The following is a 23281-nucleotide window of genomic DNA, read 5'->3' as shown; positions in this document are numbered from 1 at the left end:
TGTGTGGAACCATGAAAAAAATAAACAAAATATACAAACTGAGTAGTCCATGCGCAAAATAAGCAACATCAAGGAGAACATGAGCTCAGCAGCGCCGTGGTCCCGTGGGTAGCGTGAGCAGCTGCGGAACGAGAGGTCCTTGGTTCAAATATTCCCTCGCGTGAAAAGCTTATTTTCGCAAAGCTATGATCTGTCCGTTCGTTCATTGACGTCTCTGTTAACTGTAATAAGTTAAGTGTCTGTGTTTTGCGACCGCACCGCAAAACCGTGCGATTAGTAGACGAAAGGACGTGCCCCTCCAATGGGAACCGAAAACATTTGATCGCAAGATCATAGGTAAACCGATTCCTCCACAGGAAAACATGTCTGATATATTCTATACGACACTGGTGACGGCATGTGCGTCACATGACAGGAATATGTTGTCGACCCACCTAACTTGTACACTTGACCCACCTAACTTGTACACTTGGCGAATGGGTAAAAAGATTCTTCTACCTTGCCCGATTTAGGTTTTCTTGATAATCACTCCCAAAAAAGTGATCGCATCGGACGGACGGACGGACAGATAATAATTGTCTGAAAATAAAAACATTTCACTCGAGGGAAGACCTGAACTAAGGACCTCTCATTGCGCATCTGCTCATGCTAACCACGAGACCACGGCGCTCCTGAGCTCAGATTCTCCTTGATGTTGCCTATCTTCGGCATGGACTACTCAGTTTGCATATTTTGCTTTTTTTTTCATAGTTCCACACAACTTCTTCCTGTTTCCTCGGTTGATTTGTGTTCAGTTTTTCGAGGCCTATCCTCTATGCCAACTTATAACTAAATCTGAGGGGGGTGCGATGGGGAGGTTCCCTTGTAAGAAAAAAATACTTCCGTCGCAAAATTTTGCAGAAAAGATACAATGATCACGACAAATAAACTAATGTAAACGTATAAAGATGGCTTGTCAGGAAACATGAGATGTCATCGCGTAAAAATAAACTCCTATAAAAGCAATTGGTTGCAGCTAACTGATTATAAATCACCAATTTCAACAGTTGCTGTGCTCTAATACGTCTACAACAGTTATGAATTATTTAGTAATGTTACTATGAGAAAAGATAGAAAAGCAAAATAAGGCAATGAGACAGACAATCTCAGGAGTAACTTCGCGAGTTTCTTTCGTTGACTGAATTGAAAACACTCGCGCACGGACCCAGCCCCCAGGCCGCTGGTTGCGCACTCGCGGTCTAGGGCATAAGACAGTTAATAAAATGTGGACGTTTTCAAATTGTTTTCACCGTCCACGTAACTGCTGCAGACGCGGAGCCAGCGGAAAATGCCAGGTGACGATTGACCATTTGTGACGCACGCGACGACAATTCCACGCAGAGGACTTCAGCCTCCGCGTAGACAGCGGACCCGGATCGCGCGTTATGCGCACGTGTTCCAGTTTAAGCGCGGCGACTTGTCTTCTGCTGGCATCTCGTTGACTCAGCGGATGCATTCAAGTCGCGACGTACAGTAAAACCAAGCGACCACATGTATGATCCTTCGTTGTACAACGCTCAGAAAACCCAATACGTTGCCTAATCATTAGTTCCTTCGTTCTATTACCAGCAGCAATATTTTTACGCTGCTACTTAAATAACAGAATCGGTATGAGATATGACTGCAAGGTAACAGAAATCGATTTTTGGTTTGTTACGACCACTGTCAGTTACTAATCGATAGTGACCATATGCGGAGCAGTTCAGTGAGATGACATTCAAGAATAAAACAAGTAAGAAACAGCTGCAGCAGTTACTCCTATCTAGTGTGCACACTAGTAGCGGGAATTAGAACCTAATAAGGACATGATAAAAGAATCTAAGGACAACCAGGAAGAGAAACCATTGCACTCTAGCTGCAAATACTCTGTAGTCGATATCTAATTGTACTAAACTACAACATAGCAGTTGCGTATTGCGAGGTGAACAGTACTTCATCTCGCTGTTTCTGTCTCTTTCTTGTCACTCACATTTTCAGCACGGCATAGATTTGAAGGTCACATCATTTTTGTCTATTGCGCTAGATGAAATTTCTTTCTGCGACTGCACTGGCCGGTACTAGTCTCTTGGGTTTCTCCACCTTCATACTTTCCCTGACTGATACTGCCATTTGGCGACTGTATCAAAGTGGATGCAGCTACACACGACAAAAAGAAGTATCGCGTTATACTGCACGCTTTCAACGCGAATTTCGACTGTATCTGTAAATTATTGCCAGCTTTTATCACCTCTTGACAATTAATTGCCTAATAAATGATCATTCATATTATTAATCCATGCCTTAAGGTTAACTTCAAATGATTTTTTACCTCAATTCATACAGTTCAGTAATTTAATTTAATTTATGTTTCCTAGTTCTATTATCTCTGCATTTTCAAAATTGTTTGTATTTCAAGATTTTTATTTTCATCTTAAAGAGGTATAAAATTCCCTCACGTAGTTCCAGAAACAGCTCTCTGATGCACAGAGCTAAAATGTTCCCAGTTTTCGATCTTGGAGAATAAAAATACTCGAACTCGTCTTTTAATGGAGTCTGTAAAGTGAGCACTCGTGTTTTCTGTGAGAAACACCGACCGTTGGGAAACAGTTGCAGCCTCTACACAGTGACCAGCCGCCAGGTGGCAGCATCAGTCACGAAAAGCAGAAAGGAAGCGCAACCACAAAGTCTAGCTTCGGCGAGTGAAACCACAAAAAGAAAATTCATCTATCGCAATGACAAAAGGTGTAATGACCTCGAAAACTGTCCCATGTATAGAGTGTGGTCTACACTTTGTCTGCTGTTTGTGGTCCTCTTACAATTCGAAGCTTTTTCAATTTGGTAATTGTTTCACTTTGTGTACTAAAATACGTTGCCTATATTGCGATTGTGACTGTAGCGTTTGGGAAGGTATATTAAAATTAGTCGCGGTCTCCCAACTTTCACGCCACTGTATCTCGTGTACGACTACAAGACACTCGTATATGTTACAACTTGGCTTCGTCGATGGAATTTCGGACGCCACACGACAAACACGTGGCGTGTGAAGCCGCTGAGACGTCATCTGAGAGCGAAAGACAATCTCAGAAGCACCTGTCGAGTGGGAGGGAAATTCCCGACCAGAGTATACTGTGCAGCGGAGACGTGTTGGCAGCCCTGCTGGCCTGCACCGCGGAGCACGCGGTGTGCGCGTGGCTTTGCGCAAGCACGGCGCAGGCCAATGGGAGGCCGCGATCGGGCTCAATATAAGTGACCGCGCGGTGGCGCGCAAGCATTGAGTTGGAAGCCTTCGCAGCGAGAGGAAGAGTGTGTTGTGCCAGTCGAAAACGCCCAGTCCTGATTCGTTGGTAAGCATACCCTGCATCGACCGTCGAAGACAATACTTATTCCGTCATCCAGTCCACCGTTACCAGCGAAAATGTACCTCGAAGGCTTGCCCCAGAGAGAACACATTTCGTCTGCTGCCCTATTCCCCCATCCAGATTATGGGAACTTTCGTAAATGAATTGCTGCCCCGTTGTTTCGTCAACGCCTGCATCAACCAAGGAACTACTGCGTACAGCCCAAACTCAAACGATGTACGAAAATGAAAACATTGTTTATTTCCGCAGTACATCGACAACTTTACCCGTATTTCCTTAGGTACTCTCGAGCATCCATCGGCGATCAGCATCAAGACATTCAGCACAAGAAGCGTTTCTTTAGCCTCCTTTTTCCTTGGCGGCGTAGCGGACACGTGCAGCGTTATCGATCGCGTTGGGGCCGCTGCCCTGGTGGTAAGGCAGGCAGAGTGGCACATTCCAGGCTGCTACGTGGCAGGGGAACGAATACTGACCCACAGCCACCTAGGTGCTGCGTTTGTCACGGACGCACCGGCGCTAAGCAGAAAACGCGACAGCAGCGGTATGAGCAACTGATTCTGCACTTTCACGAAACTCCAGAAGTAGTTACGTGAAGTACCGAAAGAGAGCCAGCCACGTGAACATGTTTGATTTCATTAGTGTTTGTAGTAAAAATTGCTGTTCTCATATTTTTGCCAGAATTGAAGACTAGAATGTGTACACACATTGAATTAAATTCTTCGCTCTTAGTGCAATGTGAAAGGAAGGGAAAACGGCGACTTGATTGGTTTAATAGTCTATGAATTATTTGCAGTCTAAACTTGTCAATCTTGAACAGGTGAAATAGCATTTATCAAACGGTAAATATTACCCCAGAAACCACAGCTCGGAAGAACAGCTTGCCATTTTGCACATATTGTGAATTATCTCGACTACCTTAGAAAAAATGTAGACCAATTACTTCCCCTTCCCCCCCCCCCCCTCTCTCTCTCTCTCTCTCTCTCTCTCTCTCTCTCTCTCTCTCTCTCTCTCTGTGTGTGTGTGTGTGTGTGTGTGTGTGTGTGTGTGTGTGTGTGTGTTTTTTTCTCAATCAATCGAATCTTCGCCTATAAAATAATAGTAATTTCTATTTGCAGTTGTTTCCGCCTCTGAGTTGTGAAAGATGCTGTCGCCACTAATGCTTGAAGCCGCAGCCGTAGAAGAGCAGCCCCCACCCCCTGGCTTGCAGCGCCTTTGGGCTCGGAGGGGCACCCTAACTGCCCCACCCCCTCCTGAGGAGGAATTGCTCGAGGACATTTTCCCTCCAGCACAGGTAAGTGCAGAAACTGCCTGAGAATTCGTTGATTGGAAGAGGATCTGCGAATCGAAATATGCGTAGTTCGAAGCTGTAGCGTCAGTTTTTCAGTTCCGATTCAGGAGGGGGAGGGGGGGAGGAACATTGTTAATTGTCACGGCAGTAATATTACACTTGTAGCAAATTAATGGATTTTAATTTTTGGCGAGTATTTAAGTTCTGGCTGAACTGTGATTTTAATCCTAAGCAAACGTGTAGCCGCTGTGGAACTTCGATAATTGTTTTATAACTATTATATTTAAGGTTTGAGGAAGAATATTGAAGAGTACAGAATCGTAGAATACAGGTTGTAATGCGAACAACAGCTTCTTTATGTGCTTCCGCTACTTATTTAAAATATGTCCAGATCATACTCCTGCATACAAATAATGTTAACAATAAACTCTTTTGCAAGGCACGTGTAATTGCTGTTCCAGCACGTCACTAGTGGAAAGCTACTTACGTTGTCTACTGCCTTAAACATCATGATTAACTTTCGTAATTATAGTAGCACTTCCAGGCGTTATCTCAAATGGGCTTTTCATAATACCTGTCTTTGTCGACCATAGCACTCATAATCATTTATTATTTTTCCTATTCCTTGTTTTGCAATTGTGGCCAGCTACCAATTGTTTGTTCCTTTTAATAATTTTTTTTTTTATTGCAGTCGTATTGACCACCTAGGATCACGTTAACAACTTCAGTTCCTCTTCTTCCTTTGTTGTTGTTTCCTATTTTTCCAGTATTCCCTCATTTTCTCCCCATGAAGTCTGTTCTTTTCTTCCGTCCATGTTGTTCCCGATTTTTTTATTTCTTCTGCTTTGAAAGCCTTCCAAATTTAGTATTTTGTTTTTAAAACGGTTTCTTTCTGCTATTTCTGATTCTTTGATGTTGTTTCTTTCAAGATCTTTTCTTACTTCTGTAATCCATGCTATTGTCGATTTCTTCTTCCAGAAATAGAAGAGTATTTGTTTTGTTAGTCTATTTCCATCCATTCGGTAGAGATGTCCAAAAACGGTTAATCTTCGTTTGGCCATTACTTCAGATATTTTCTCTATATTTTTGTAGATCTCCTCATTACTTCTTATTTTCCAACCATCTGCAGTTTTCATTGCACCGATTATGTTCCTTTTTAATTATTGTTAGTGCTGTTGTTGCCTTTGCTTTTTGTGTATCGTAGCAAACGTAAATAATAATTTAGTAAACTTTGTAAATATTATTTCCGTCCAAGGGCATTGATGAAGGATAGACATATGCTGTTTTTATTTTCAGTTTACAGTCCGTCGTAATTATGTAAATGTCGTTTAAGATTAAAATTACTACCTCAATCGTGTTATTGGTTGTAGGAAATATACTCTAAGAAAGCAAACATACAACGCATCTGCAAGTCTTCGGACTTCTATGAAACATTCTGACGGCACAGTTGCTCCGAAATAGCTAACAGGATGTGAATGCATTCCAGGCAGACTAAGCGTTTAATCACGCCGTTCCTGGAGAGGTGTCATACGGCGCGGGAGTGGTTTCTCTGCGAAGAGGGAGCGCACGTGGAGTGGTGGGGGAACGCGAGAGTCCAGAACATTCTCACGGCGGAGCGCCGCTTCCTGGCTGGAGCAGCGTGCCTTGTGGCAGTACGCTGTCTCAGTGGGTTGGGAGGGGCAGAAGGGGAGGGAGACACGAATTCATTGACTACTGTTTGAGCGATAATGAGTAAGGTCGCGGTGGGGAGGGCAGTGTGTCAGCTGGTTTATCTGGTCTGCGTGTGTACGCTTCTTCCGCATACTTCACGCTGATTGTACACACTGTATTTGTGACGCGGCGCAAGGCGATAAAGGGTAACGCCAGACCCACGTGCACAGCAGAAATATTTTACTCACACAGAGGCAGCGTTCTACAACGCATTGACAGCTTCACTTGAAGGGAACAGAAATAGCGTTACATTAAAGTTCCTGACGAGTCCTCCATCTGTTGACAGAACTGCGAACGAATTATCTAATGACATACCGGTATGTGTAAACTTAGGTTCGGGTTTCGCAAACAGTCATTTGACCTTTACGTATTGTTACGTAGCTCAAATGGTGGTTGTGCTTGCTTGCGGAGGGCGGGAAACTTAGCAGCATACATACTGGCTTGCTACGCTTGATTTCTGTACTCTTACTAGGTACTATACATCGTAAGGTTCCTTCCAATATTATTAGATTGTGCTCTTGAACAAGCGAAGATACGAGGAAGCAGGTAGAAAATGACAGCGGTTCTCAGTAACTGAACACAGCAAAAATTATCGGGTCTTGCTTTGAATCTGTCATTCAGAGTGCCCCACCCAGCAGCAATTTCTGGGTGGTACAAGAGTTGCACTCCAAATCCAGGAAGCGACGAAGGAGATTCGGTATCATGACAGAAGGATCGAACATTAAGAATAGACGTGACAAATCTGAAGGCAGCGGTAAATATTAACATTTGTCATGCAGCTACATCCTTTATCTCTGCAAATGTTTTGTGTTTGTGAAAAACATTACATTAATACTTGTTCCATAGATCATGAGCACGACATTTCGTAATGACGTGGAACGTGTCACTTTAAAATAAGTTTTCTTTACACGATATATTTTTTATTTGTTTTTTTAATTGCTACTTCTACTCAATATATGAATTTTGAGATATGAAGGAGTTGTCATTCAGAAATTCTATTACTTTGTTTTTAAATGCTGTTTGGCTATCTGCCGAACTTGTAATGCTGTTTGGTAAATGACCAAAGATTTTTGTGGTAGCGTAATTCATCACTTTCTGAGCCAAAGTCAGATTTAACCCAGAATAGTGAATATCATCCTTTCGTCTAGTGTAGTAGCTATGTACTTCACTATTTCTGGAGTGGGGTGGTTGCTAACAGTTTCATAAGTGAATGTATGCATTGCGAAGATACTGTGACTATCGGGATTTCCTTAAGTAAATGTATGCTAGGTGATCTTGGATGGGCGCCATCTATTATTCTGACTACACGCTTTTGTAAGATGAATTACCCCAAAATATAATGCCATAGGAAAGCAATGCATGAAAATAGGTACAGTAGGCTAATTTACTGACATGTATATCACCAAAATTTTCAATAACCCTAATAGCATGAATAACTGAACTAAACGTTTCAGCAGTTCAACGTGTTTCTTCCAGTACAATCTTGTCATCGATGCACTCGCCTAGAAATTTTGAATGTTCTGCCATAGCAACAGACTTGCGTTCAAAATCTATATTGATCAATGGTGTTATGTCATTTACTATACAGAGCTACATATGCTACGTTTTCTCAAAATTTAGGGAGTCCATTTGCAGTGGACGTCTTAATAATTTTCTGAAAGACGTAGTTTACAAGTTACGTTTGTTGGGTGTGATTACTATACTTGTGCCATTGCAGGTCATTAAAATGTATTATAACGCTTGCTTAAAAACGCATAAACACATCAATTTTGGGACGCCTTGTATAATTACCCGCCCCCCTTTCCCCCTCCCTCCACTAGTCTGTAATTTTGACAATAGTGAGCCGATTCTTAGGTCAGAGTTAAGGGACTTGGAGCAATGAGAGATTTTTAAGATCGTTGATTACTATTCTTTGTAGCTGTTTCAATGTAAAGGTGTTTCCCCTAATCGATTAGGAAAGCAGGAATTAGTGCGGAACAGACTGCGCGTATGTGCATTGAAACTTAATGGCATTACTGCCTCCTGCGATTTTATCATCAGTTTAAAGTCGCTGTACGTACGGCAAAGCGCAATGGCATCTTTGTCTCGAAAGTGTGTCACAACTGCGGTAGATCACTTATGGTACTTTGCTCTAAAACAGCCAAACTGCGTTACTTCTAAGACTGCTGAGAGCGGCATTAGGTGTTACGAAACGATTTCTGTTTCTAACAAAACACTAAGATGGTCTAAGGCAAAAATTTGCTGAACTATGTTAGCTACTATGAAGCGACAACAGCCAAAGATACAATTTTCTTGGTTTTTTTCCAAGTTTCAAATCGATGCGTTGTAGCGTCGTGAAAGGCTCTTCTTGCATCAAATTTTAGTACATTAAATTGTCTCATTTTATAACCTAGTAACTAGAAACCTAATGCCGGAACTGCCAAATGCACAGACTTAGGACCTAATGATCATGTACAGCCTATATGGAATTAAACAGTAGTCCCTCAGTGGTAGTTCTTTCCAGGGAAGAGAATGGACATTCTGGTTTACTGCCTGGACTGGAACGGCCAGGGAAAGGACCGTTATCCCTTGTGGCGGCGGGCGATAGACACAAAAACCGCCTCCCTCTGCCTGTCCATTGTGGGCTGCATTCCTGGAGCGCGCTTGCCAGCATTGCACTGAAAGTATTTCTTGCCATCTTGTTTCCCTACCAAAAGACTAAAACCACGTTTTGCACACGCTCGCTCAGATTACTGGAACCAGGCCAGCACTTCTCCACCTTTGTTTCGAGCGTTTCTGAGCTAGACGCTAACGGCTTCAGATGAACTGACTTACCCCAGTTTTTCTGTTTGGACAAATACTGTTATTGTCGAAATTTACGTCGTTGAGGTCCAATGGTTTCCGACTTAGTTTCTCCTGAATACGAGTGTAGATAGTATTTGTACTGCCTTCCTAAATCGACATCAGTTAACAAGTTGGGTTGTTTTATTAGACAGATGCAGGTCTTGATATGCGAAACCTCGAGATAGTTAGGCAAAGCTCCAGCTGCTTGGCGCCAGTGAAATATACTGAGTTCAGGGAGCTAGCTTTCTGTCACTAATCCGAAGTCATCTTTAATCTTCGCATGTGGAAACCACACTTAAAACTAAGACGTTCTGTTTTTGTTGGCGCCGGTTAGCTCACGTGTCAAAATTCACCTAAATATAACTGGCGCCTGTAAAACGTGAGACACATCCGAACTGATTGCTGGCAAGATGCTTGGCCAACGTCCCTCCTTGCGTAACATTCTCGACTGCGTTACAGAGGCCTTCTCGGTACTGAAATATGTAATACTGCATCTTTAAGGATGAATTGTTTCCGTCAACTGGTTACATCTGACATTCCAAAGACATTGCGTAGTCTCGTACTTATCATAGTTCAACGAATTTTGTTGGATGTGAGTCAGTGCACCACGGTGTTTCTGGAATGTTTTTAATACCGATTGTTTCGCTCTATTACTTTGGAATATTCTTTCGCTTTGGTATGCAGAACAGGACAGAAACTACTTGCAATAAAGTGTGACCTTGCCAGCGTCACATATCTTACAAGGGAACCTCCCCATCGCACCCCCCTCAGATTTACTTATAAGTTGGCACAGTGGATAGGCCTTGAAAAACTGAACATAGATCAATCGAGAAAACAGGAAGAAGTTGTGTAGAACCTTGAAAAAATAAGCAAAATATACAAACTGAGTAGTCCATGCCGAAGATAGGCAAGAACATGGATCATATGAGCTCCGGAGTGTCGTGGTCCCGTGGTTAGTGTGAGCAGCTGCCGAACGAGAGGTCCTTGGTTCAAGCCTTCCCTCGGGTGAAAAATTTAAATTTTTATTTTAATTTTATATGACAAACGCTTATGTTTTCATCACTTTTTTGGGAGTGATTATCACATCCACAAGAAAACCTAAATCGGGCAAGGTAGAAGAATCTTTTTACCCATTCGCCAAGTGTACAAGTTAGGTGAGTCGGCAACATATTCCTGTCATGTGACGCACATGCCGCCACCAGTGTCGTATAGAATATATCAGACGTGTTTTCCTGTGGAGGAATCGGTTGACCTATGACCTTGTGATCAAATGTTTTCGGTTCCCATTGGAGTGGCACGTCCTTTCGTCTACTAATCGCACGGTTTTGCGGTGCGGTCGCAAAACACAGACACTAATTGTCTATGTTGCACATGGACTACTCAGTTTGTATATTTTGCTTATTTTTTCATAGTTCCATACAACTTTTTCCTGTTTTCTCGATTGATCTGTGTTTAGTTTTTCAAGGCCTATCCAATGTGCTAACTTATAACTAAATCCGAGGGGCGTGCGATGGGAAGGTTCCCTTGTTAGTCAAAATTTGTTGCTGTAAGTAAATGTCATTAATGACATTAATCATTCACTGTGTTTATAGATAGAATTAACGAAAGTAAATGACCAGCAAGGGAATGTAATCGAATTACATCCAGTGATGCTGAAAAGGATTTAATAGGAAATAAGACGCGGAAAGTAGTAGACGACTTTTGCTATTTGGGGAGCGACTGACGATGACACAACTACAGAAGTATAATATGCAGACTTGCTGTAGCAAGAAAAACATTTTTAACAAAGAGGTTGTAATATCTAATGTAAATTAAGGCCTAGGAAGTCTGTACTAAAAGTTCTGCCTGGAACGTAGACTTGTACGAAAATAAAACATGGGCGACAAAGAAATTTATTGCTTAAATTGACTAAAGCAAGGGATCGGCTGAGACGACAAATCCTTAAGCAGCAAGGAAGCAACACGGCATAATTATCACAATTCGCAGATTAAATGAAAGTTGGTGAAATAAAGTAGACTACGCAACATGGCTGGTACATTGAAAATTTGAGACTACTGCAGCAGAATGAAGCTTTTATATCTAACGCCGGCCTAAAACTGCCTACATTTTCTATGATGTACATATTGAATATGGCGCTATTGATTACGGTAACTGACAAAGCATTTGCAAAGTGGTGGCATAAAAATTCCGTAAAGGTTAAACCAATGGCGTGGTGTACTACATGTAACACGATTAAAGTATCGCTGAAGTTTTCGGAGAATTGGCCGGTTGGTGGTTCGGATTAAGATTCCAGAAAACTGATAATTTGGCAGCAGAACGTACAGACTTCCCATAGGAAGTCAAATATTGTGGAAGTGGAAGTCGTTGAGACCATTAGATGCAGAATCTCTGTGGGAGAGAGAATTATTGAAAAGTCATTGACTCGCTGTAAATTTTGGATGCGAGTTTACTCAGGTAGTTGGCGATGATAATCTCTGGTTGACCATAATCCATACTTAATCGATTCACCGTCGTGAGATGTTGAATAACGAGTGAATCGCACAATATTCCGGCGAATATTGATACCCTTTATGTCTTTGCCGCACACAAAGTGGCCTTTTCTTCTCCTGCTCTAGTAAAGGAAAATTAACATTTCTTTTATTTGCTTCCGTTGTCAATCCTGTACTGGTGGACGGTACCGCTATCGAAACAAAGACAAAGTAAAATAGAAAGCGAACTGGCTAGATCAAAACGCCGGAAACTTTACATACTGGGCTATAACAAAGAAACGTAAATAACTATTTTGCAACCAGTGCTAATGATCCCCCGTTTAAACATTGTGAAAATTGCTAGTGTGACTTTTAACTCAAGAGTCAAAATGACTTCCATAAAAGCCGTAAGTTCCTCTTATGTTGTAAAGAACACAAAAATGAACTCAGAGCATTTCATAGATAGAGATGCCAGTAGTTCTGAGAGAGACAAAAGAAAAGAACAGAAAGTACTGCTGAGTTCATGCGTCGCATCCTGTCACTTTGGATCGAAATTAATAGTAGTTTAACTAATCGCTCCACGTTGTTCCTTAATCGTTATTGAAGTGCGACAAATCACAATTGCTGGTGAGAATCTACCCATAAGGAGTCGGCGCAGGGGAGAAACCTAATAGTCTCCATTTTGCAATAAGAAGCAGGTTGCTAAGGAAGATGGAAAGAACACAGTTCGCCTAATAGTTATTGCTCAAGTTCCCATAACTGCCACGTTAGTAGTTGTCTTAGTGAAGACAAGCTAACAGGAATTTATTACCCTAATTGAGAGAGCTTAAGACAGTTATGATAAAGCACATTTTAATGTGCTTTATGCTTATATGTGGTTAGACATCGTTTGACGATTCGCCGTTTGTCATATACTGATCCGTTTAATGCAAGAGCAGAGTAAGTTACTCAGCTAGACATTGTGCTATATTTCTACTATATTAAGAGGTACTGAAGGTATATATTTGCTAGGGCCAAGCACTTGATGAGAATAAATTTAGTAATTAGCAGTAGGCATTATGTATGTCTATTGCAGATGTAATTAGCTCGTTTATGGCGACTCATCCTTTCGGAAAATGGACAGAAAACATATACTGGCGATTGTGCTATTTTTTTTACAATCTGAAAGCGTCGCCGAGACCCTGCACGTATATTGAAGCGGCAACCGTACATAGGATTGATTATATTTGGCATCACGAGCGCTACTTTTAGTACTAGTGACCAGTGTGGACACTTAACCGTTACGCCGGAAACCCCAGACAAGCATGTTATGAATAGCAGCGTTAGGACGCCAGACATTTGCACGTCAGTGTTCGGTAGGCGGGATGCATCCGATTTTTGCCCCCGTGAAAGATGGAGGGGAGGCTACATCATATTAAGCACCCCCACCATTATGGAGATGATGCACTGCTGTATTAAATGCAGCGAATAACAATGATCCCTGCTGGTATACCCCATTTCTAAGTGTACAAAATCTCGTGTACAGATATGTATCACTGTTTTTAATTTCTGTTCAAAAAAGCGTTACATCTACAATTCAAATACGTCATGTTGTAAAGTAAACACGGCACTAGGAGCAGTACAGGGAAATACTGTATGATTTAGAGCAGACTGGTATATAAAAGAATGAAATGTGAAGAGAAACATATGAAAAACAGAACCATATCATCAAATAAATAGACATATGACTGAAGTCAAACAGCAATATTAATTTTTCATTTTCCTTTCTTGTGAAAGCTTCTGTTGCTGATTGTTCTGATGCCGTAATTTTATATGTTCTGAATATGTTGCTACGAGTTTCACTATGAAACAGATTCAGGAATTAAGCCTCAGAATCATTAGCAGAGTTAGACATCCATAACAGCACACCTTTCCTGTGAAATGTGAACGAGTAATATGTTATTTGGCTGACATGTACCAGTTATTTTTTTCAATGTTAGTTACGGTACACTGATCGTTATGAGATTACTGGTTCTTCCTAAAGAAATGAGAACACTTAATACTGAAATGAAGGAGTGTCCATGACAAATTGCACGATATGGAGTGATTGTAGACTTTCAGCTGGCTCTGAGTATTATAAACACTTAGTAAAGTACAGCCATTTATATGAAGTTCTGACATTTCTTAATTCCAGAAACTTTAGCCTACCTATAACACCAAGTTGAATCACAGAGTGTGATGTAGTAAATTAAGTAGACTTTGGGTGAATTCACTTTGCATATGTTAATATTACTACCAAGTTAGAGAAATATTTTAATAGAGTATGTTCAATCTGTGAAACCTCCTGTAGAATGTTTCCTTTTCTTTCCTCTCTCTCTCTCTCTCTCTCTCTCTCTCTCTCTCTCTCTCTCTCTCTCTTTTTTTTTTTTTTTTTTTTTTTTTTTTTTTTTTTTTTTTTTTTTTTTTTTTTTTTTTTTTTTTAAAAAAAAACATGTACTGTAAAACTTGCACATCAAAGATGAGCATAATTGTGTGCCACATACAGCCCTGTTCTGTGTTCATTATTAATTAGGCTAGGATAATTCATGTATAGGAAAGAGGTACAACAAACATACTAATAGAGCTGAAATAAAAAAATGGTTTACAGTTTTATAGTTATTGATCATGGAAAAAACATTAAGAGATTTTTGTAACTTCTTTGGACTTAAGCGTAATTATAATGTAGTAAAACTTGTGAATAATGGACATCTATAGGGATTCACTTAAATAGTGTCTCATACTGAATATATAAAAGTATTGTATTATGTTATACTACAGAAGTAAATTAGTAGACAAGTATCTTTATTGAAGCTCAGTTCTGCATTAACAAGTCCACTCACACTAGTATAATTCAGGCTTAAAATTTTTCATGCATTCTGGGATGTTGATTTGAAGTAATCATGTATAACTTTCCTGAGACAGAGTGCCATTTATACTTGTCTTCTCAGTATGTTTCAACTGCTAACATTAAACTCATTCCCTCTTCATAACTTCTTACTAAAATTTTCTTACATCTTCGGATATCTGTTTACTTGAAAGTGGATCAAAGTGTGGTTCAGCTGCATCATTATCATCTGCATCCTCTTGCCCATTCTTGACATTGATGAAGCACTTGTATGAGTTCACTTATGGTAGTTTGTGAACTTCCTGTGAACAGTCCCTCATTGATAATATCACATCCCTCAGGTCCATCAAATTCCTCTATTAAAGTCTGAAGTTGATGCTCATGTTTCTTTGACACCATCATCAATTGATAAAGCATGATCATAAAAATGAATGCTGCCTTCTTTAAACCATTGCTGATTGTAGTAGATGTTACTTGTTTCGAGGCAGAAGAAATCCACAGAAGTGCGTCCAATACACTGACAGATTTTGTGAGTTTGTATCCAGATTCGACATTGTCCGTTCAAGACAAAATGTGTGTCAACACTTTTCGCCTGTTGAACACTTTTGAAAATTGAATATCCCCTTATCCAGTGTTTGGCAAGGGCAAGGTGAAGCTGAATTTGGCTTCAAAAAGGTTATTTTCACATTTTCTAATGCTGGCTCAGTATGAGATGTGGTGTTATTCATAAACAGAATCACTTTCCTCCTTAGTCTTTCCATTCTTCCATCTTAAATGCCAGCAACTATTTGTCATTATTGCTCTCATCATCCAAGATTGTTCACTAGCATACCACACCATGTTCATTTTACTCAAATCAATACCCTTGAAACATTTACGCTTTGCAGCCTTACTAATAATTAAAGGCTTTTAAAATTTGTCTGTCACATTAACACGGAGTAGAAGTGAGTCGTTCTTTCAAAATTTTGTCTCCTGGACAGTTTCACCTTTGAATGCCACTGTTTCCGAAGAAAAGACCAGTCTTGTGACAGTTTAGATTTTTGTTTCTTGATAACCTCACAAATTCCTGCTACCCATTTCTTGCAACTCCAATATGTTTTGGTCCACTGAACTGGGTTCACCACACACACTTAGAAAAGGGGTGCTGTGTTGGTCCTAAATTTGTCAAGACAAGGTACAGATGCTTTAAAGTCATGAAGTTCTAACTCCAGGGTGATTGAGAGTACTTTTCTGTGGATTAGTGCCCCATTAACTAGCAAGTTAATGCTGTGAGTATGACAGAACCATTCAAAACTCAAATTACAAACTTTTAAGCCCGATGTGTTGGTAAGATTATCATTTCTAGTCCCCAATTTCACAATGTCCTTTTTGTTTCTTAAAATGTTACTGATGTGTGTCTTTTCCAACAGCAAACCTCATGGCCATATCTCTTAACACTGAGCTTTTCATTTTTGTAGGTTCTGATGATACCAACCTTTTCATTCGGCCTTAACCATTTCCATTTTTATGACATATTAGCACAATAGAACGTAAGTTCTCTTCCTTGAAGACGGGAACAGTAGGCATTTTTAACTTACAGAATCTTCAGATGCATGATAATGATTATCGTCTTTTAGTTTACAACCATCTTTTTCTTTCACACTGTCCGTTACATGCAAGCTCTAATTGCTGTTGGGGTTTATATTGCAATGTCTGTGTACACTATTAAGAATGTCCACTATTCAGAAGAGTTTTACCATAAGTGCTAATGTTATTTTTCAGGGGAATTTTATAACGTCCACTATTGGGTAATGTCTGTTAAGGAGAAGTTACCGTGTAGTAATAATTGACAGTTTACCAACTTTCTGTTGGAACTGTAATGTTAAGACTGCTCAGCCTCATGTAATGCATGCAAACACAAAAGTGAGCTGTAAAACTTTTACAGGCTGAAGATGAACTGCCAGTGAAGCCACGCTGTTGCAGCCCACAACCTGTTCATGCTGCTCCTCAGTTGTGTGAAATTTGTCAGGGAAAGGTAAGAATCCATCAGGTTGTTATATAGGTATATTTTAAAATGTTGTTTAATCTTTTATTTCTCTAATGGAAGTACTGAATTGAATGCTATTTATTTCTTGCTGGAACCCAGGGTTAGGGAGTATTGTGACCCTCCACAATTAACTCTGCAGACAGCCTTGTAAGGTTTCTCCAACGCCTTACAAGTGCCTGTGCGTGTAATTGCTAGTTTCACTCTGGTTTCCCCTCAACAAGTTTTGAGCTTGATAAGATCTTTCAGAAAAATCAGCTGAAATTATCCCTCATGTTGACAATTCAGTAATGCACATAGCTTAGGTGTACATTTGTAAATACTAATTTAACCCATGTGAAATTTTATGATTGAAGTTAGTTTTGGTGGTGTTCTCCAGCCTAGCTACAAAAATGTTGATTCTTGTTTCAGGATGCATGTACTGAAAAGAGTCAGTCGCTGTATCTAGATGGCGCAATTCTACGAGACATTCCAGCTCGCTATGTTATACCTGCTCTCAAACCACATGAGATTCCAGCTGTGGGAGTATGGGTAGATCCTCGTATAGTGCCAGGATTCCGATACAGAGTCCATCCTCTGTCATCCCAGGTACAAAAAAAAAAAATTAAAAAATGTTACAAATGTGCCAAACAAATGCTCTAAATATTCCAAATACTTCTGGAATAATATTAAATTCAATGAATCTCTCTCACTTCTGCCAAAGTAGAATAAGTCATGTACATTGCTTTGTATCTAGAACTGAACCTTTCTTGAAAAATGTTGTAAATATCTTTCCAGAGCACTAGAAGGCAAAAGTATCTGTTCGGTGGTAGAGCACTTGTGTTGGAAAGCATTGGCCGAGGTTATTCACGAAGATTAACATTCCAAGCTGATGAAAATAATCTCAATGAAAACTCTAATTACTTCTGGGCTGATTCAAACCCTGAGGGATTTGCTTTCGAAATAGAAGCAGTGTCTGCTGGAGACAAATTCACCTTGCATGATGCCAACCATCTTCCAATTGCTTCACTTGAAGTTCTACAATGTCAGGTAATTCTTAGTGAAGGATTTAACCATTTTTATTCTATGTTTGATGCAAAGTATTTTTCGGAAGTTTGTTAAAATTTTTCTTAGCTTAAAAGCATTTTGCTTACAGTAATTGGTGAAATTTAAAATGCCTTGGTAAATCTTGCAAGTGCAATCACTTATAAGCTCAATGTTAGTGGAAGGGCAATTTTGCAGAAATTCCTTAACCGGTTTATATGAATTTCACTGGATTTCATTTAATCTTATACAATACAGAGTCGCCAACAATAATGTAAGGATATAATTCATTCAGATATGACTGTTGGTTTAGCAAAAATGTCTTTGAAGAAAGTTCTTCAGTACAGTTCATTAAAATATGTGCATAGATTTGGAATGCATCTCAAAAAATGTGCTAAAAATGTATCCCTAATTGTGTTTCAGAAACCACAAGAAGAAGTAAGACATACTGTTCTTGATGATGGAGTGGTAGAGAAGACCATCCGTGTACGTGCATTGTGCAAGGCAGAATGGTTCGATGATGGTCAAGCTCCACCGGTAGTGTCTGTGGATGGTCTGGCAGTAGTAACCAGATCACGAGGTGCAGCAGCTGCCAATGTGGTTCGCCTTACTGATGTGCGTGTTGGCAGTCACCACAAACGTGGTTTCACATTGGAACCAGGAGTGGACGAAAGACTGAGGTGCATCACTGTACGCTGTGATGACATTCCTACTGCCTATACTGTCACAGGACTTGAGGCTTATGAACTCCCTGTAGTAGGTGAGTATGTCATTAATTCAGTAATAGTTTTGGTGGTAAGACAAATGTAGCTCTGTCTAATGGTTTTAGGAAAAGTAAGGTACGATTCTTCTTTATTCATCCATTGTCGTGTAGTGTGTCTGGGGGGAAATTACTGCACATGCCTTAATTTCAAAGACTGAAGTTACTGTAAGACTTCTTTTTCAATCATATTTGAGATCAAATGCTGAGAATAAATACAGGTAAATCCTGATTATGTGCAAATCTATCCTAAGGCACTCAAACCAATAAAAATGAATTTTTGTGTTGCATTTGCTCTTCTAAAGCATAAATAAGAACTTGTGTTATAGACTTTTGAAACTGACAGTAGCTACCAGTTTTTTTCCCCCCTAGTGTATGCACCACAATTCAAACAAAGTATCCTGCATTGGCTGTATTACTGCAAAGTACCCAATGATATCTTAGACCATTGTAGCAGGTATTAGCCAAGTATTGATACTGAATTTTGCAACATGCTCAATTCTGTAGTGTGCAACACTTCCGTGGTCCTCACTACAGCAGAAATGAGGTATATCAAGTGAACACCAATCAATTAGGCTTCAGTACATCATTGTCTGCACAAATGAATGTAATGCAGCAGGAGCCATCATTGGTTTGATGTTGGGGCATATTGGACATAGAGTCCACATCACAGTAAACTGGCAAAGTTTGGTGACCAGAAAAAAATCTTGCACACAATTTTCCATCATAATTTTCCTTGAAGCTGAACTAAGACATGAAAAACTGTGTATAAGTCAGCAATTATAATAAAAATTTCTGTCTGGATCACACTATTAACAATCATAAGACATTTACCTTCACCAACATATTTAAGCTAGTTAGCTGGAGGAAAAGATTGGTTCTTATTCTTTTTCCTCATAGATTTTTAGATATTGCTTTGATTAATGTTTTCAGTGTACATGTTTTATATAAACTGAAATTCAGGTAGAACTATGAAATTAAACTTCAAAGAATATTTATGCAGATAATTAGTTCTCATTCAAATTCTACAGTTTGTCTTGTGCCACTTAGTGTTGAGACCATAGTTACCAAAGGATGCTTCCACTATACTTCAGCAGTAATTTAGATGTTACCATAGAGAGAGAGAGAGAGAGAGAGAGAGAGAGAGAGAGAGAGAGAGAGACCAACCGACTGACCTTGTTTCTATTCTATGTTGAAGCTACAGAAGAAATTTCATTTCATTTTTGTTCATAGGTACATACGTTGACCCACGTATTGCACCTGGATTCTGTTACCGTGTACGCCCAGCTGGCAGCAAGAGGCACTTGTTCGGTGGACGTGCCCTTCGCTTGCTTAATATAGGCATGGGGTATGGAAAGAGAATAACATTTGCACCTGATCCTGACAACCTCAATGAACCAGCAAACTATTTCTGGAGTGATTCTCATCCAGATGGTGTGGGTTTTGAGCCAAGAGCTGTGCACACGGGTATGAGGTTTGCTGTTGTGGCAGATGGACAGCGTGTGGGGGAGGCTTCTGTGTTCAGAGCTGATGCGGCTCAGCAGGAGGAGAAGCAAGAGCTGGTAAGTGACTAGTTGCTTGTTGACTCAGTTTATATGTTCCTCATTAATTAAGTAGTTAATTAAAGAAAATGCTTTTTATATTTTCATATGACATGTCCTGGGAGACTTACCTCTGCATATCTGATTTCCTTGTGTTATGATCACAATATTCTGAATACTTTTTCCAATGAGTAACTGTTTGTTTTATAGCCATAACACAGTAAAAATGAAATGTGATAACATAACTGTATTATATCGTATCTAATTTCCTTCATGACTTCAGCCTTCACTATTATTCCTGTTTCATCAGTATTCATTGTTAAAATTGGCTGTTAAGAATCATCTGCTATTGGTTTCTTTTATGCAAACATTAATGATCTCTGAGAAAGTAGGTAACTCTTGTCTTAAACAGGAGAATGTATTTTGGCAAAGATTAATTATCCAGTCATAGTAACGAATTGAAGCAAGTCACCACAATTTTCATTTTGCATTCAGTCATAAGGAAGGGAAGGGATATTGTTTATAACAGACACAGAGGTGGAAGTAGTCAAAATGAAAACTTTAGCTCTGTATTGTTTATCATCTGTCAGTTTCCTCAGTGTGTTATTTTGGAAAAAATGAAATGTGAAGGTACATTGAGCACAAGTTATTTACTTACAAATAATTTAACTTATAACTTGGCAGGTATTTATGTGCAGTAAAATGTGAGAAGTTGCGTAGCAATGAGGAAAGAGATTCTGTTTCTATTACCAGATTTTTTGGGAGATAATGCTCCTATAAGGTATTTTCTGCAGCAAATGGCTTACACAAATCATTAACTGCATGTTCAGGGCTTGGTGAAGACTGTGGGAAGGAAGGACTGATTTTACTTCACTCCTGACTTTTTCTATTAACTGAGCAGTAATTTTTCTCTTCCACTATTGCATATTAACATTAAGTCCATGAAATTGCCTGAACTGTAAAATCAGTGACGATTTCAGAAAACACAACAAATTACACAAACAACTGCTTATTTACAAAGGAACACTGTGATGGTTGATTATTATTCCAGTGTTAAGTTGCTCTGTATTTCCATAAATTCTCTACAGACTATCACCAGGAACTACAATTTGTTACCTATATGAACACGTTCCAATCCCATAACTTTAGCCTTTTAAAATGATCACTGTTGGATTTTTAAAAAAATTCTTCGTTAGCTTCTACCATTTAAATAGTTTATTTTAAATTGTTAAAACAATCGTCGTGCTGTAAACATTCATTCACTGGCACCATTACATTTGTGTTAGTTGTAGAATTATTGTTGACTTATTCACACTTGTCCCGTGACTTGGGCACTATGTGAAAGTGATGTAATGACAGTCCTGGAATGCTTCACATACATCATCATCATCTTTTTCAAACTTGCAATAATGACACAAATTGAGCTGTGGAGTGGACTTCCCTTTTGTTTTCTTGGGCTTTGGAGCACAAATGTAAACATGTTGGCAAATATATTTAACTCATGCTCTAACACTTTTTTTCTTTTTTCAGGTGAAGCTCGGTAATAAGACTGCACTTACAAAATATATTCATGTGGATGTGACATGTCATGTGTCTTTGTCCTTGACTGATGCACCAGAGCCCCACGTTATGAGAGTATCAGGGACTGCTATTATTAGACGTGATCCTGGTCAGACTGAAGCCAAGCTAATTAAAGTGGAAAATGTTGGGCTGTCGTCACAACTCAACATTCTCTTTGTGATTCAAGAAACTCACCTGGAGTTTCATCCATTGTGAAGATTACATCCACAGTTATCTATTGTGGATTGTTTTACAATGCAGTAAATTTTGAATCAGTATTCTGAAATCACTATGAAATAAGTCTGCTTAAATTTTTAATTGCAACATCTCAGAATTATTTATCTTTTTGTATTTAATGCATGTTAAAACTAGAGGACATATAAATTTCTCTGTTGCTAATGATCTGAAATGTAATTGCCTAAAACATTTATGTATCCAAATTATAACCTGAAAGATGATGTGTGAGTGGTGTTTCTCAATGTTGTTACTACAGGCATATCTTTTTAAGCCTAATCATTCCATTTTGAAATACAGCAAAAATATCAGTTATATTATCAATGAAAACTACTGTATTTTTCAGTGTTAGTAACAAGAGGAAGTACTGGCATGAGAACTGGTTAAGAACTTTACGGCAGTTGATTCCAATTTTTGGTTGGAATTTTCAGTATAACCAGTTCTTTATAAATGTCTTGTTTTGAAAGTTAAATATTTGTACTGAAAACAGTGCATGCTCAATATATTATTTATTTTTCTGTGGCCTACACATTTATTGTACTTTTTGAGCTGTTTTGTTGCATTGACTTTTAATTTAATGACAGTATGTTGCCCAAATCAGTGTTTTTACGTTTTGATCTGTATAACTGTTTTGTACAAATAAAGTTGGATAAAAGCAAAGTTTAATCTTTAAGTTTATTTGGTATTGTACTTCCTGTATCCTGCCAGTCCTTGAACATCAGTTCATATAAAATCTGTTGTGATGGGTAAGAACAATAATTAGTGTACCTAAATCATGTCAGATGTTTGTACTGTGTAGGGGGTAAACAAAATCCAGGCTTGGAAAATGCACTATATCTGGTAGACTGGTTCAATTACAATTAGTGGATCAATCTACATAGATACTGTTGTATGTCCTTATAAATTGCTGGCTGAAAGTATGGAAGGACTTAAAGGAACAGAACTCTTGGTAGATGCATCACTAGAGGCTTGATTACCAACAACAGAGCTCTCATTAAAACTCTCCCATTAACCTGCCCCCTCCCACCCCACACACCTCCACATGATACTGCTGCATGTTTTGTGGTTTCATCCACCTACATTTCAGTAGGTTGTCACATTTATCTTCCCTTAGCTCTTGGAATTTACACTTTCTTGGAATTCATTATGTCTTTGTTCCAAAGTACTCCGTAATACATTTTTTGTTATTTTTTCTATCCTCATACATCGCTCCACTGCTCTTGAGCAAGTTTTGAATGGTTTGCATTGTGAACTTTGAACTTCAAACACATCTGAGGCTTAATGTTGGAGGGGGGGAAGCCAAAAGCCTCATCAGATAACCAAAAGCACTTCTAGCCATTTTCTAGTTATTTCCTTTGCTGTCCATCCAGCCTTCTTGAATTTTCCTAACACTAAACCTCAGTCAGTTCTGTGACTTTTTTCCTTAGTTTGTAGAAGTTTCATCTGTATGTGTTTTATACTTTAGTCTGACAACTGATTTTTTTTTACGGGGTCCAGTTGGCTGGCACATCAAGAGAATCCACTTCCTGCCAGTAGTGGCTGGAAGGATTGCTGACGGGCTGATCACATGTCTCATAATCATAGGGCACTCCTTGTACTGTTTAGTGAACA

The 23281-nt window shown here is 39.3% G+C and overlaps 1 protein-coding gene across 1 annotated transcript; it reads left to right on the top strand.

The window, feature by feature from the left end:
* The first annotated feature begins 3243 nt into the window (after positions 1-3243).
* On the top strand, positions 3244-22288 carry LOC126473864 (uncharacterized). Its single transcript, XM_050101193.1, has 8 exons — positions 3244-3362; positions 4493-4668; positions 16454-16543; positions 16964-17140; positions 17330-17581; positions 17999-18335; positions 19569-19897; positions 21407-22288. The coding sequence occupies exons 2-8, from the start codon at positions 4519-4521 to the stop codon at positions 21650-21652; spliced, it is 1581 nt and encodes a 526-aa protein (XP_049957150.1). The 5' UTR covers positions 3244-3362; positions 4493-4518; the 3' UTR covers positions 21653-22288.
* Positions 22289-23281: the final 993 nt, after the last annotated feature.

This window comes from Schistocerca serialis, chromosome 4, assembly GCF_023864345.2.
Source record: "Schistocerca serialis cubense isolate TAMUIC-IGC-003099 chromosome 4, iqSchSeri2.2, whole genome shotgun sequence".
Taxonomy (NCBI): Eukaryota; Metazoa; Arthropoda; class Insecta; order Orthoptera; family Acrididae; genus Schistocerca; species Schistocerca serialis.
The sequence above is the reverse complement of the archived record's forward strand: the minus strand, read 5'-3'. Positions and strand labels throughout refer to the sequence as shown.

Excerpts from the sequence above, each read along its gene's own strand:
- LOC126473864 (XM_050101193.1), top strand. The coding sequence starts at position 4,519 with ATGCTGTCGCCACTAATGCTTGAAGCCGCAGCCGTAGAAGAGCAGCCC. Across the intron at positions 4,669-16,453 it reads ACATTTTCCCTCCAGCACAG|GCTGAAGATGAACTGCCAGT; the intron begins GTAAGTGCAGAA and ends AAACTTTTACAG. Across the intron at positions 17,582-17,998 it reads TTGAAGTTCTACAATGTCAG|AAACCACAAGAAGAAGTAAG; the intron begins GTAATTCTTAGT and ends ATTGTGTTTCAG.